The sequence below is a fragment of the Trichechus manatus genome, unplaced genomic scaffold (genome assembly GCF_000243295.1).
Source record: "Trichechus manatus latirostris isolate Lorelei unplaced genomic scaffold, TriManLat1.0 scaffold00108, whole genome shotgun sequence".
In the NCBI taxonomy this organism is placed as follows: Eukaryota; Metazoa; Chordata; class Mammalia; order Sirenia; family Trichechidae; genus Trichechus; species Trichechus manatus.
Genome location: NW_004444044.1, coordinates 3,201,712 through 3,213,892, shown reverse-complemented (window position 1 = coordinate 3,213,892; position 12,181 = coordinate 3,201,712). Strand labels below are relative to the sequence as shown.

The 12,181-nt window shown below is 35.5% G+C and overlaps 1 protein-coding gene across 3 annotated transcripts in view; it reads left to right on the top strand.

The window, feature by feature from the left end:
* SLC4A4 (solute carrier family 4 member 4) overlaps positions 1 to 11,884 on the top strand; it is a 410,477-nt gene extending 398,593 nt beyond the window's left edge. Inside the window, exons 23-26 of one of the 3 annotated variants that reach the window (XM_004383322.1) lie at positions 3,026 to 3,187; positions 6,692 to 6,788; positions 9,152 to 9,231; positions 9,935 to 11,884. In XM_004383322.1, the coding sequence (XP_004383379.1) occupies positions 3,026 to 3,187; positions 6,692 to 6,788; positions 9,152 to 9,195 (303 nt within the window). In that variant the 3' untranslated portion in view covers positions 9,196 to 9,231; positions 9,935 to 11,884. The remainder of the gene's footprint in view (positions 1 to 3,025; positions 3,188 to 6,691; positions 6,789 to 9,151; positions 9,232 to 9,934) is intronic. The other 2 variants (XM_004383323.2, XM_004383321.1) reach the window with 2 other exon arrangements.
* Positions 11,885 to 12,181: the final 297 nt, after the last annotated feature.

The following is a 12,181-nucleotide window of genomic DNA, read 5'->3' as shown; positions in this document are numbered from 1 at the left end:
ACTTAATTGTGCGTATGTGGAACCTGTACATGGACCAAGATGCAGTCGTGAACAGAACAATGGAATACTGTGTGGTTTAAAGTCAGGAAAGGTGTGTGTCAGGATTGTATCCTTTCACCATACTTATTCAATCTGTATGCTGAGCAAATAATCCAAGAAGCTGGATTATACAAAGAGGAACGCAGCATCAGGATAGATGAAAGACTCATTACTACCCTGTGATATGCAGATGACACAACCTCGCTTGCTGAAAGCCAAGAGGACTTGAAGCGCTTACTGATGAAGATCAGTATGGAACATACCTCAACATAAAGAAAACACAAATCCTTCCAACTGAACCAATAAGCAACATCATGATAAATGGAGAAAATATTGAAATTGTCAAGGATTTCATTTTACTTGAATCCACAATCAACATCCATGGAAGCAGAAGTCTAGAAATCAGACAACATGTTGCCCTGGGAAAATCTGCTGCAAAAGACCTCATTAAATGGTTGACAAGCAAAGATGTCATTTTGAGGACTAAAGTGCACATGACCCAAGCCATATTTTCAGTCACCTAATATACATGTGAAAACTGGACAATGAATAAAGAAGACTGAACAAGAATTGATGCTTTTGAATTCTGGTGTTGGCAAAGAATATTGAATATATCATGGACTGCCAGAAGAACGAACAAGTCTGTCTTGGAAGAAGTACAGCCAAAGTGCTCCTTAGAAGCAAGGAAGACAAGACTTCATCTCACGTACTTTGGACATGTTATCAGGAGGGACCGATCTCTGGGGAAGGACTTCATGCTTGGTAAGGTAGAGGGTCAGCTAAAAAGAAGACGTTCCATGAGATGGATTGACACAGTGGCTTTAACAATGGGATCAAACATAGCTACAATTTTGGGAATGATGCAGGACCAGGCAGTTTTTCATTCTGCTGCACATAGAGTCTTATGAGTTGGAACTGATTTGACAGCACTTAACAACAAAAACAAGCACAGTGCCAAAGAACCCTGATGGCACAGTGGTTAAGCACTCAGCTGCTATCCGAAATATCTGCAGTTGGCTCCCACTAGCTACTCTGCAGGAGAAATGTGTGGCAGTCTGCTCCTGTAAACAGCCGAAGAAACCCTATGGGACAGTTCTGCTCTATCCTATAAGGTCACTTTGAGTTGGAATCAACACAATGGCACACAACAATAGCACAATGCCTGACACACAGTAGACACAAATGCACGTTAGTTATTTTTTGAAATATCATTGCACTATAGAATCAGTCTAAATAATAGATGCAGTAACTTGTCCAAATTTAGAGAGGTTCGGTGACTTGTGGAATGTCATCTAGTGATAATTCTTCAAGATCGGTTCATAGAATCAAAGACACAGAGGTTAAGAATACAGGGTTTGGAGGCAGACTAGTGGGACTGTTGGTATCTTTCCTTTATCTGGCGCCGTGATCTTGGATTAAGATACTTAATGTTTCTAAGCTTCAGTTTCCTCAGCTGTAAAATGGAGATGATAATATCTACTTCTCAGGGTTGTGATAGGGAGTGAATAATATTGCCTAAGCATTTAGTGCAGCAACTGGCACATGGTAAGCAATTAATGGTAGTGATTGAAGTGAAAACAAAACAAAAACCAACCAAACCAGTTGCTATTGAATGGATTCTGAGTCGTGTAACTGCATGTGTTCAGAGTGGAACTGCACTCCACAGGGTTTTCAAGGCTGTGACCTTTCAGAAGCAGATTGCCAGGCCTTTCTTACAAGGTGCTTCCGGGTGAGTTTGAACTGCCAACCAATTTGTTAATAGTTAAATGCTTAACCATTTGCGCCACCCAGGGACACCTGATTGAAATGGTCTGTGCAGACACTCAAGGAATACTTCATTATTAATACTTTCAAGATGTTTTAATGCACTGTGTATTGTACAGATTATCTTGATTTTCAAAAATCTGTACAATATTTCTCCCATGTGTCTGTCAGTTTGTCGTACTGTGGGGTGGGCTTGAGTGGTGCTGTGATGCTGGAACGTATGCTACTGGTATTCAGATACCAGCAGGGTCACCCATGGTAGACAGGTTTCAGCTGGGCTTCCAGACTAAGACAGACTAGGAAGAAGGACCTGGCACTCTCCTTCTATAAAACAGCCAGTGAGAACCTTATGAATAGCAGTGGAACACGGTCTGCACCTTACCCAAGCCATGGTGTTTTCCATCACCTCATATGTATGTGAAAGCTGGGCAATGAATAAGGAAGACCAAAGAAGAATTGATGCATTTGAATTATGGTGTTGGCAAAGAATATTGAATATACCATGGACTGCCAAAAGAACGAACAAATCTGTCTTGAAAGAAGTACAGCCAGAATGCTCCTTAGAAGCGAGGATGGTGAGACATCATCTCGCATACTTTGGACATGTTATCAGGGGGACTCCCTGGAGAAGAAGGGCATCATGCTTGGTAAAGTAGAGGGTCAACTAAAAAGAGGAAGACCCTCAACAAGATGGATTGACACAGCGGCTGCAACAGTGGGCTCAAGCATAACAATAATCATGAGGATGACACAGGACTGGGCAGTGTTTGATTCCCTTGTAGGTGGGGTCTCTATGAGTTGGAACTGACTCGAAGGCACTTAAGAACAACAACAACATAAACAATATTTTAATTTTGAATAATTAGAAATCATATACAGGCTACTTTCCCTTTAAATTTTAGATATTGTATTAAAAATCTAACATGGAAGGAAAAGGCTTCAAAAATAATCCTTTTACATTAAAATTTTAATTGAATGAAATTATACTTTCCAGTGAACAAAAGTGAGTTTTAACTAAGACTTCTGTGAGCCAACTTTCCCTCTGAAGAAAATGTTTATCGTTCACTTAATATAAGTCTATAAAAGCCATATGAGTTCTGTCATACTCACTCTAGCCTTATATTAAATAGATTTCTGCTGACTTTGATGTGGTAATATCAGTACTCACAATGACTTCATCTTACAGTATGTTCTTTCATACTTTTTATGTTTATCCTTTCAGATCTTGGCACTTGTAGCTGTCAGAAGAGGCATGGACTACTACTTCTCCCAGCACGACCTCAGCTTCCTTGATGATGTCATTCCAGAAAAGGACAAGAAAAAGAAGGAGGATGAGAAGAAAAAGAAAAAGAAGAAAGGAAGTCTGGACAGTGACAATGATGATGTAAGGAACTGTCTAAAATTCCAAAGTAAAGTTATTTAAAGAAAAAACTGTGAAAAAAAAATATTTTTAAATCCCTGATGAGAGATGTGTGAGATGAAGAACTGAGTTCCAAGAGTGTATACCTGGCCATGTCACATGTTATTCATTTCACCTTTCCTTGACCTTGACTTTCTCTCTTTGGTGTTTTATATTTTCTGAAGTCTTTCCGTAAGCATTAAGACACTCATAGTAAAGGAAATTTGCATAGTAATAATATAAAATGTATTTGTTTGCTATTGATAATCCAGGCTTTAAATTTGAGAGAATAGCTGTCAATTTTATGTAATTTTAAGCATAATATGGACAGTTGTTGGTAATCACACCCACATGATCTATGTATCTACTTGAGTAGACCCTCAACCAAAGTTCTATGCTATTGTACTTAGACTAACATGATTTGAAATTACGTCTCTGTAACCCTTCAATATAAAGAAAAAGGATTTAGAGTTTGGGTTCTTACATAATTGTAGTGTTCAGTGTCATAGTCCAGATGGTCCTCCTGCAATTGGGTGGTTAAGTGAAGAAATAAAATTATTGCCCATTTATTTTCTTCAGGAGACTGTTTCACAGAAACACAGATGCTTCAGTAGGGGTCTGTAATCAGTGCTAGAAGAAAATCTGGTGTTTGTTTTCCTCAACACACACACAAACGGCTTATCCAGTAGTCTTTTGAAGGGACTGCCAAAATGACATTTTCTATGTGAAGATCCAATCTGGACTTTAAGCAATACACTATCACAAATTATTATTTTTTTTTTCATATTCTCACCTATTCTAAACTGAGAGTATAGTTACTTTTTTAATAAATGTCTACTCTGTACATGATAATATTGATAATGCATACCTTATCCTTAATTGTCATGAACAGCTCTTTAAAGTACATATTTTTGCTTCTGTTTTTCAGATGAGAAAATTTAGACTGAGAAATGTTGTGTCATTTTTCTAAGTGTACATAGCCATAGGTGGCAAAGCCAAAATTCTAATCTAAGCCTGCCTGGTTATTTCCAATTGATCAAGCTGTCTGAGTATATTCTTTTTGAAGAACATGGAAATAGTACAGTGAAGGAAAGTAACAGGCAGAATTAGATTTTGGATGAATTGATCCAATAAGAAAAGGCTAAATATACAAGGCATGTTTAGCCAAAGAGAAAAAAAGTCTGAGGGAGCTTTTATGACTGTCGTGAGAACAAGTATATAGATTTTCTCTTTCCAATAATGACAGAAAAAGAAAGAATGTGTTTAAATTGCCTAGATTAAGATGTAGTACCATATTTTCACACAAATAGCGTGCGCCTTCTACGTTTGTTTGCCAACCATGCCCTCCCCTCATGAAGTATTTTCATAACACACTATGCTAATTATTTTTTACAGCAACATGTAAAAAAATTGGCATAGCAGCACTTACAAAAATACTTCATGGGGAGGGCATAGTTGTCAAACAAATGTAAAAGATGCATGTTATCTGCGTAAAAATACAGTGTTAAGAAAAATGACCTCTACACATTTGGATAGAAATCAAAATTTGAAATAAATTTCTGGACCATTCAAGATTAAAAAAAACAAGGTTGCCTAAAATATTAAGATAATTAAAGCAGTGTTTCATCTTGAATTTTCAAAACAGGTACCTCAGCGTGTGTACATAGACACTCAACTTAGAATTCATGACACATTTTGAATGTACAAAGTAATATTATAGAATTCTCTTCTCTAATGGTTTTTAAGAAAAAAAATAATAAAATATCACCTTTTGGGAATGTTTCAAATTTCATGTTCCCTAGTGCCAATAGTTGGATCAAATGAGCTCCTGAGGAATCTCTTCCAATTTTTTAGATTTTATTTTCAACAAATCATATTTTATTTAAACAATGCTGTCATTTTATTAATAATATTTATCATCTTCAGTTCCATATTTCCCACTCCAGATTTCTTGAAGATAATGATGTGCATTACTTGTTTCTTATTCTTTCTCTACTCCCCACAACTCTCAAAACAAACAAACAAACTTACACATTTCTTCTTAGGTAGTATATCCAGTACATCTATGTAGCAAGTTCTATTTGTTGATCTTATTATTTAGGCCATCTACATTTGGAAGGTGGCTTTTCTGATGTTCACCTGATAGCCTCATGTTGGGAGGTTTATGGATCCAGAGAGCCATCCAGGAGCATGGAGCTCTGATATTTTGGGCCATTCACAGTCACTTTCGAACCTGTCTGATAGGCTGCCAACCTATCCATTTATAAATGATGATATATTGGGAAATGTTTGAAATACTGGAATAGGACTTTCCCTGTTAGCATTCTCATAAAGGTAGATGCATGTGGCATCTTCCCTTTTTTTTTCTTTTGTCATTTTAAGTATATTAATCCTCTTAAAAAATGTTGTGTCTCATTACCCTCTTTAGATTCACTCATTAAGAAATTTTCAGTGTGAGTAATAGGTTTTATGTTAAGATTTATTTTTTCTCTATTTTCTTTGAACCCTAGTTCCCATGTTTTCTTTCAAATGAAGATAGTCTCTTAGATATTTTTGGTTAAGAAATGAATTGGATCTTTTCAGTCCAAACGTAGATTTGGATTCAGTAAAGAAATGAATTGGATCTTTTCAGTCCAAACATAGATTTGGATTCAGTATCATGAATTGTAAATACATAAATAAAATAAAGAAAAACAAAAGTAAAGTGATAATCCCGTGGAAATCTATCACGACTTTGACTAGGTGGGCTGTTTTTTAAGCAGTCCCATCCCTTTTATACCCTTTTATTCTGATGATGGTTCTCATTTGTCTGACCATCATAGGCGGCATTCTTTGTAATTTTATTTTCTCATGTTTTGCTTAAGTTTTCAAATATCTGTAGTGTCACCAAATTGAAATGAACCTTTAACTATAAAATAGTGTTTGATAGAGTATTAGAGTAAGGAAGGGAGGATTCGTTTCAAGTGATATGGAGGGTCACATGATAGCAGATGTTAGAAAAATCTCTGACCTGTCTTGGGAAGAAAGTTGGGGTCATCGTTTTCCTGGAGACAGAATCAAAGAACATGAACAAAACAAGAATCTCAATACCATATTATAGCTTAGGAAATTTCTTGGAAGCTTTTTAAAACAGAAGATTTAATCTTTGTTCACACTGAGATTATTTACTTCACACATACAAAAAACCCATAAATGTTTATTGATTGGGAATCCAGTTTATAGAAAGCTTTAAAGTTGTTTTAAATTCTGGTGATCTCCACTTGGTGTAGTTCTAGTTTTCATTGACTCAGTCCCATTAACTCAGAAGAGATGAAAACAGACATGATGGGATGGTATAGAATTTGAAAAGTTAGCAAAGTACAAAAGAGTATGTCTAGGACTTTTCCTTAGTATCATGTAAATGGTAATATGATGGGTTTGATCTGTACAGGGAGGTAGGGGGTTGTATAATAAAAACATTCTAAAAATTTTTGTACATTTCTTTCACAGTCTGACTGCCCATACTCAGAAAAAGTTCCAAGTATTAAAATTCCAATGGACATCATGGAACAGCAACCTTTCCTAAGTGATAGCAAACCTTCCGACAGTGAGTAGAGCTAACCTTTTGCATGCCTGCTTGAATATGATTTGCACTTGCTGAGAAAAAGCTTTAGAACTGTCATCTACATTAATTTTCCCTCTATTTTCTCTTTTTTTTCTATGTGAAGATTTATACTTCATTATAAAACCTTATTTTTACAATCCCTGAGCTTCATTCTTAACTTCTTCCTTTCATCCATTACTTTTAAGTTTGTGTTTGGTAGTCTTCTCTTTGACCCAAGTCATCACAAGTTTCTTGCAATTGCTGAACTTGAAACCATATTTTTCATTCATTTTTCTTTCTTCTGCTTATATTTAGAATTGCAGCTTATAGTACTGCATCACTGTCTGTTACTGTTTGTCTTCCTCAGGTTTCAACCAATGACCAAATCAGCTCAAAAGAGAAATTGCAGCATGAGTCAGTCTCTCAATGATCAATGAATCAATTGCTAACATTGAGAATTTGGAATAATTGTTATTTTGAATTAAATTGGCAATCATGAAATATTAGCACAACTTTTTAGGTATAATTTATAAGATATGTGCATTTTCTTCTTAATTTCTTCATTCCGCTTCTATTTGAAAACCCTTTTTGTAACTGCACTGCTCTTTCTGGGGTAACAGCCTGTGGCTAAGGTGGAATGGTTTGAGACATGGCATCTTTTCTGTTGTAATTGAATTAACAGGCCACTTTTAAAGGGGGAAAGCTTCTCTTGTAACATTAGTGAGTATCTTAAGCTTTTCCAGTAGCAAGTAGCAATCGCCTCCAAGCAACTATTCACTTTGAGTTCTCAGATCCAGATGAACTTCAAAGTATACTGCTCTCTTATAGGAAAAAAAGACGGTGGAAGCCCATTTTTATTTCTGTTTGACACGGTCACTTCAACTTCAATAAGAGGTTACCAAGAAAAGTTTGAAATTAATGGCTATTTATGAGGGAAAATGGGTTATAATAGTTGTCTGTTGCTGCATAACAAATTATCACAAAACTTAGCAGCTTAAAACAACAAACAGGTATTTTCTCACACAGTTCTTGACACTCAAAAATGTAGAAGCAGCTGAGGTGGTTCTGGTTCAGGGTCTCTCATGAGGGTGCAGTCAAGCTACTGGCTCGGGCTTCAGGCTCTGAAGGCTGCACTGGAGCTGAGGAATCCGGTTCCAAGCTCCCTCACGAGGCTGTTGCCAGGAAATTCTGTTTCCTGATACGTGGGTGTCTCCATAGGCTTCTCCTGACATGACTTCCCTCAGAGCTAGTAATGGAGAGAGAGAAAGAGAGAGAGGGAGAGGCAGACGGAAACCAAGACAGAAGCTGCAATGTTTTTTATGACCGAATCTCAGAAGTAACATACCATAACTTCTGCCATATTCTGTTAGTAACATCTACCAACCCTGGTACAGTGTGAAAAGGAATCTCACAAGGACACAAATACCATAGGTGTGGACGTCATTGGGAGCCATCTTGGAGGCTTGCCACCGCACTGGGTTTAAAGAACAAAATATTATAACAATCTCATCTTTGGTGTCTAATTTAAGAGCTAATTTCTGCTCATTCTTATCAATAGGATTTGGTTAAGATTTTCTATTTGAATCCAAGCTCCCTTAAACCATAATCTGGCTTCCTTTTTTATGTCTAGAGCATTAATGTCAAAAGGAGACTGACTGGAGCATAGCATATATTTCTTCTGTTGACATCATAACCTGATATTGCCCTTCTAAGTGCAATTTAAAGGTGGCTTTAAAAAAAAAAAAAACCATCAGCAGCCAGATTTTGAGGCTTCTGGAAAAGGTTTATGGCAAATTGATTATGTGGTGCTAATTATTCTTTATACTCTCAAAAAATCCTTTAAAAGGATACAAAGAAATTGATATATTAGAAATTTACTTAAGCAAAATAAGCATGTTTGTTTTTACTGAAATATTTTCTAATATTATATTCATCATTTATAATCCATAAAAGAACAAAATATGATAGAAGTAGAAATTTTCTCAAAATCTTCTTTTTGTTTTCTCTCATGAATAACAGCAGGATAAAAATTGTGAATACTGAAGATGAAAGAAGAACCAATGCCTTGGGCATTAAAGTCAATGCTATCACCTTCTAAAAATGGTTCATCTCTCTTTCCCTCTCACAACAATGGTCCATCCCAGAAAACCTAGAGTAGAGGAAGCTCAGTGATCCTACTTAAAATTCTTAGTTTAATACAGTGTTTATTTAAACTACCTAAACTTGTCTATCTTATTCTTTCCATTTGTGAAAAATGCATCAATGAGAGGACAGACTGATTTTTGTAAACATTTTTATTTTTATTCTAATTTTATACTTTACCAAAGATCTACTATATATGATTTTTAAACTTTTTTTCTCCCCAGGAGAAAGATCACCAACATTCCTTGAACACCACACATCATGCTGATAAAATTCCTTTCCTTCAGTCACTCGGTATGCCAAGGTAAGGACAGCCCAGTTTTTTTTGTTTTTCTGCGGGATACTTGCCCCACAGAAAAGTAGTCAGTGGCTGTTTATTGGCAGAACTTCTTGTTCTTCCGCTCTACGTTTATCTTAAATAAATTACCCAATCCCCAAACCTTGTCCCAGCTTTTACTGGTAGAAAGCATTATATGAGACCTACTTAATGCTTAGAAGTAATGGACTCTTTCAGTGTCATTAAGTTAAAGCCCAGGATCAACATTACCTCTTAGAATTTCAGTATCATCTCTGATTTAAGGGGTAACTGTCATTTCCTGGCAGCTCTCCTCCCGTAGTTTCCTTCCCTCTTAATAAGATTCTAGAGATTTCAGGTCCTCTTTGCTTTTCAAAAGAGTGAAATCTCTAAATTTTGTCTCAATATACGTTCCCCCCCACCTTTAATCTCCGACAGTATAACTCACCTCTGATAGTCCCTCTTCTCGTTTCTTTTTTTTTTTTAATATGCGTGTGGGGTCTTATGAAATTTTTACTTGATTTCTTAACTCTATTGATACTTTTATCGCATTTAAAATACCAGTTTGTTTTTTCTTTTTAATATAGAAGGGCGGGATAAGTAAAGAGAATACCGAATGATACATTTGGCTTCTATGTAATGCATAAACAATTAATAGATGATAAAAGAAATCTGATTTACTTACTTTTTTTTTTTCCTTCTTTTTCTCTAGTCCTCCTAGAACTCCAGTAAAAGTTGTGCCTCAAATTAGAATAGAACTTGAGCCTGAAGACAATGATTATTTCTGGAGGAGCAAGGGAACAGAAACTTCATTGTAACCTGTTTGTCTTTCTTAAATCTGACAGTTTTGTTGTTTATGTTCTTGTTTTTTTCTTTTGGTTATTTGTTTATTTTTTAAAGTTTTGTTTTGTTTTTTGGTCACTGGCCAAATAATATAGTGCTCTCTCTGCTTTTCTTTTGCATAGGTAAAATCAAGACAATAGTGCACCGTTCCTTAAAAACAGCATCTGAAGAGTCCTCCTTTGTTATACTTTCAGATATGTCCTCTGACAGCCAAATTTCTGTGTCACTCAAGACACCCACAGACCCTGTCCCTTTCCTTTCTTAAGCGGAGGGCAAAAGTATTAAAAGGATTTTATGATACATTTTATTCAAACATTGAAGGAACTTACAACTTTAGCTTTGGAGCTGTGCTTACTGGCTTGCCTTTCTGTCTGGCAAAACAAACTTGACCTGCAGGCAGACTCTGTTCTTGCTTATAGAGCTCTCCAGGACTGGAAAAAGTGCTGCTGTTCTAACTTGCTCTTGCTTGTAAGCCCTAATCTTAGAGTTTTCAAAAGAAGAAAAACTAAAGGTACTTTACTCCCTGTAGAGAAACTATTGCCATCAATGTAGCAAAGTGCTGGAATGTCCCTTTTCCTATGCAACTTTTTTTAACCCTTTAATGAACTTATCTGTTGAGTACATTGAAGAATATTTTTCTTCCTAGATTTTGTTGTTTAAATTATGGGGCCTAACCTGCAGATTATTTTTTGTCAATTTTTTAAACTTTTTTTTAATTACTGTAAAGAAAAATGAATTTTTTCCTGCAGCAGGAAACATAGTTTTGAGTAGTTCTACCTCTTATTTGTAGCTGCCAGGCTTTCTGTAAAAATTGTATTGTATATAATGTGATTTTTACACACACACACACACAAACACACAATCTCTAGGGTAAGACAGAGGGCTATATCAGATTAAAAACACCATGTTTCTGAGCATCCATTTTTCCCTTTCTTTAAAAGAAATCTAACTGTTCTGTGAAGGAGATTGGGTGAGAAGGGAGTAACTCCTATGTAATGGGAATAACTCATAGTCTGATTACTAGTGGTATCCAAGCACAGATGCTGATTGTATTACCATGTCATTGTCCTATGCAGTATTGTTAGATATTTTTTCATTTTGAAATATTTGTGTGTTTGTGTCCTTACTCTGTGTGTGGCTGGTGCACATTAGAAAGTTAGAAGGAGAAGGAGTGATAGTAGCCGAAGGGCAAAGTTATCGAGTCTCCTGTGTCAGTTTTCATAAAGCCCAAACCACATACGAAAAATCCGTCAGGGGTCCAAGAGATTGATCATTATGCAAATGAGGGTAAATACATTTTATTACCCACTTGTCAGTTGCTATCATTGATACCATAGCCCACATATTATAATACAAAGTCCATATGAATATTAATATATCATTTGCACATCTGGAAAGTGTGTCTCGGAATGCAGCTGTATCTGCAGAGGTATATGTGTATACACTTTAACAATACTCACACACGCATTTTTTAGGATGCAAAGGCAGTTGTTCTTTGTGATTGGGACATATAAAAGATATATGTATATATATGTGTGTATGTATGTGTGTGTTTCAGAGTACCATATTGAAAATTAGACCATTATTAACCAAATTTAGCATGGTATTTAAATGTAATATTTTTAATAGGTTGCATTATATACTGTGAATGTGCGTTAAAAATAACATTTTAAATCTTGAATCCATAATCTTGGATTCATATAACCACATTTATGATATATCCTAACTGTAACAGGTTGTTGAAGGAGTGCTAGAAGCAGAATGAAACCAGAACAAAACCACTTATTTTGGTTTCATAGTATACACATATTGACTCTCAGTCATTCTTATATTAAATTGTAATTCTGTCCTCTTGAAATTTTGATTATAAATATTTTATTATCTAAATTAGCTTTTACTTTTGTAATTTCTGATAATCTTAAACTCTTAATTTTATATAAATTAGAGATAAATGACCTACAATTTTTTTTTTCATAAAAATGATAGTAGGGAATTACACATTATTGCATTAAAACCTCACATGTCAAATTTTGGCATCAGGTTTGTATTTAGAGCTACTATTATTCTATAAAATCTAGTTTTCCATAGCTTTGATACAAAACTTTGTAAGGAACGT